The 2,500-nt window shown below is 45.9% G+C and overlaps 1 protein-coding gene across 2 annotated transcripts in view; it reads right to left on the bottom strand.

Annotated features, from left to right (window-relative positions):
* Nucleotides 1-2,500, bottom strand: part of Top1 (topoisomerase 1) — a gene marked incomplete at its 5' end in the record, with an annotated part of 14,696 nt that overhangs the window by 7,709 nt on the left and 4,487 nt on the right. For both annotated transcript variants that reach the window (XM_070118013.1, XM_070118014.1), the window contains 2 exon segments: nucleotides 2,184-2,314; nucleotides 2,440-2,500. The exon segment at nucleotides 2,440-2,500 is cut by the window's right edge and continues 80 nt beyond it. In XM_070118013.1, coding sequence (XP_069974114.1) covers nucleotides 2,184-2,314; nucleotides 2,440-2,500 — 192 coding nt within the window.

Genomic DNA, 2,500 nt, shown 5'->3' with positions numbered 1-2,500 from the left:
ATTCACTTTCAAGTCAAATATATCCATGAATACATAAGTTACTCATTTTTCTAAACCACTCTTTTCATAAATGCACACGAGATGGATGTGTGTACGCACGCATGCAAGTGTGTAAGCGTGCGTGTGTACGTGCGTATGCGTGTACGTGTGTATGTGCGTGCGTGTACGTGTGTATGTGCGTGTGTGCGTGTACGTGTGTATGTGCGTGCATGTGCGTGTACGTGTGTATGTGCGTGCGTGTGTGTACGTGTGCGTGCGTGTGTGTCTGTGTACGTGTGCGTGCGTGTGTGTCTGTGTACGTGTGTGTACATATGCGTGCGTGTGTGTACGTGTGCGTGCGTGTGTACGTGTGCGTGCGTGTGTGTACGTGTGCGTGCGTGTGTACGTGTGCGTGCGTGTGTGTACGTGTGCGTGCGTGTGTACGTGTGCGTGCGTGTGTGCGTGTGCGTGCGTGTGTGCGTGTGCGTGCGTGTGTGTGCGTGTGTGTACGTGTGCGTGCGTGTGTGTGCGTGTGTGTACGTGTGCGTGCGTGTGTGTACGTGTGCGTGCGTGTGTGTACGTGTGCGTGCGTGTGTGTACGTGTGAGTGCGTGTGTGTACGTGTGCGTGCGTGTGTGTGCGTGTGCGTGCGTGCGTGTGCGTGCATGTGTGTACGTGTGCGTGCGTGTGAGTACGTGTGCGTGCGTGTGTGTACGTGTGCGTGCGTGTGCGTGCGTGTGCGTGCGTGTGTGTACGTGTGCGTGCGTGTGTACGTGTGCGTGCGTGTGTACGTGTGCGTGCGTGTGTGTACATGTACGTGTGCGTGTATGTGTGTGTGTTCGTGTGCGTGTGTGTGTACTTGTGCGTGTGTGTGTACATAAGCGTGTGTTTGTGTACGTAAGCGTGAGTGTGTGTACGTATGCGTGAGTGTGTGTACGTAAGCATGAGTGTGTGTGTAAGTGTACGTACGTGTGCTTGCATGTGTGCATGTGTGCGTGCGTGTCCGTCCGAGAGCAACTCCCTAAACCAAGGTATCATGCAAACCCAAAAAGCAAAACCTAACCTTCCTAGCTTCTAATAAATCCCTAGACAGGGTAGAAAGCCACCTGTACCCCTTTTTATTACAACTTTATGTCAACATTGAAAAATGTAACATTAAGAGCAGTGATATACAACAATGGATATTTTCATACTTTTGTAGTAATTATGAAGCTATTGTAGCTGTAGCTGTAGCTGTAGCTGTTGTTTATAAATCCATTTCATATGCACTATATGATGGCAGTGTCCATTTCCCTCTATCTCTGTGTCTCCCCCTCAGTAACTCTAACCAATTCTAGAGTTGCCATTATCTGGCAACTACTATCCCACACCTGTTAGGCACTCTACATTAAATACCCACCACCTTGAATAGCCATGCACAGTCTTCGTTCTCAGCTTCGGAGTGCTCCTTGCTGAATGAACTCTGGGTCTGGTTCTGCTTTTTACACAGTAACACTGATATCTAATTGTCTTTGTAACTTCCCTAACCAAAATGGCAGGTATGAAGGACAACACACTGCACATGTTTTGTTGAGATAGTATAGGTTCCACTGTGTATTCCTCTTGACTTCCATTTATCTTGACTGTTTTCCTTTCTTATCCAAGATAAAAGCAACAAAAAACAAAAATTCTTAACCACAAATAACTCAATACCAGTCAGAAATTTCTTAGACAGGAAGAAAGGGGAAACATGACAAGTAAGAGAACCCAAGATGCCCCCTGGCCCCATAAGCCTAGTCTTGTGGGGGCAGCCATCTTAGAGCAACAGCAGAGCCCTCTGTTGGCAGGTTGCTCAACCACAGGCTATGGGAGCCAAATTCAAAAGCCTCAACTGTGCCTAAGCAGCACCTCTCCCCCCCTACTTTCTTGTAGTTTGTGGTTTTCACAATATACATTTTTACTATATTCACACACTGTACATAGGTCTGCCTCCTTAACTCTATATATTTACACTGGAAAATTCCTTACTTACCAATCACTAATCTAAAAAGATATTTCTTAACAGGGGCTAGATGGCAATAAATCAAACATTCATCCACAAATTTCTCTTTAACAAAGAAAACTTAGTACTAGGTCACTCAAATCTGTTGCCATACTTATTTTACCAGGACAATGAGTGTAAATTTTTATCCTGCTACGAGGCTCAAATGTTCGAAGATGACTCACCACTTCCACACAGGCTCCTCCTCTTTCTTGGCCTTCTTGGTGGGTGATCCAACTTCCTTTGGAGCAGCTGCTGCAGCTTTTCCTGCCTTAGGCTTCTTCTCTTTCTTTTCCTTTTTAACTTTCTTCTTTTCCTGGGGAAGAAAAGGAAAGAAAAAATAAGTGTGTGACAGTGAAGGAAAGATGCAAATTTTAAGAATTGTGTGAGGATGTCCATAGCTTTCCTTGAAGGATAGCGGAACCATTGCTCATAACTTACAGGCTTGAAGTCCTCGTCTTCATCCTCATCCTTCACCTTCTTCCTTTTCTTCTCCTTTGGT

Source organism: Penaeus vannamei, chromosome 41 (assembly GCF_042767895.1).
Source record: "Penaeus vannamei isolate JL-2024 chromosome 41, ASM4276789v1, whole genome shotgun sequence".
Lineage (NCBI taxonomy): Eukaryota > Metazoa > Arthropoda > Malacostraca > Decapoda > Penaeidae > Penaeus > Penaeus vannamei.
The sequence above is the reverse complement of the archived record's forward strand: the minus strand, read 5'-3'. Positions and strand labels throughout refer to the sequence as shown.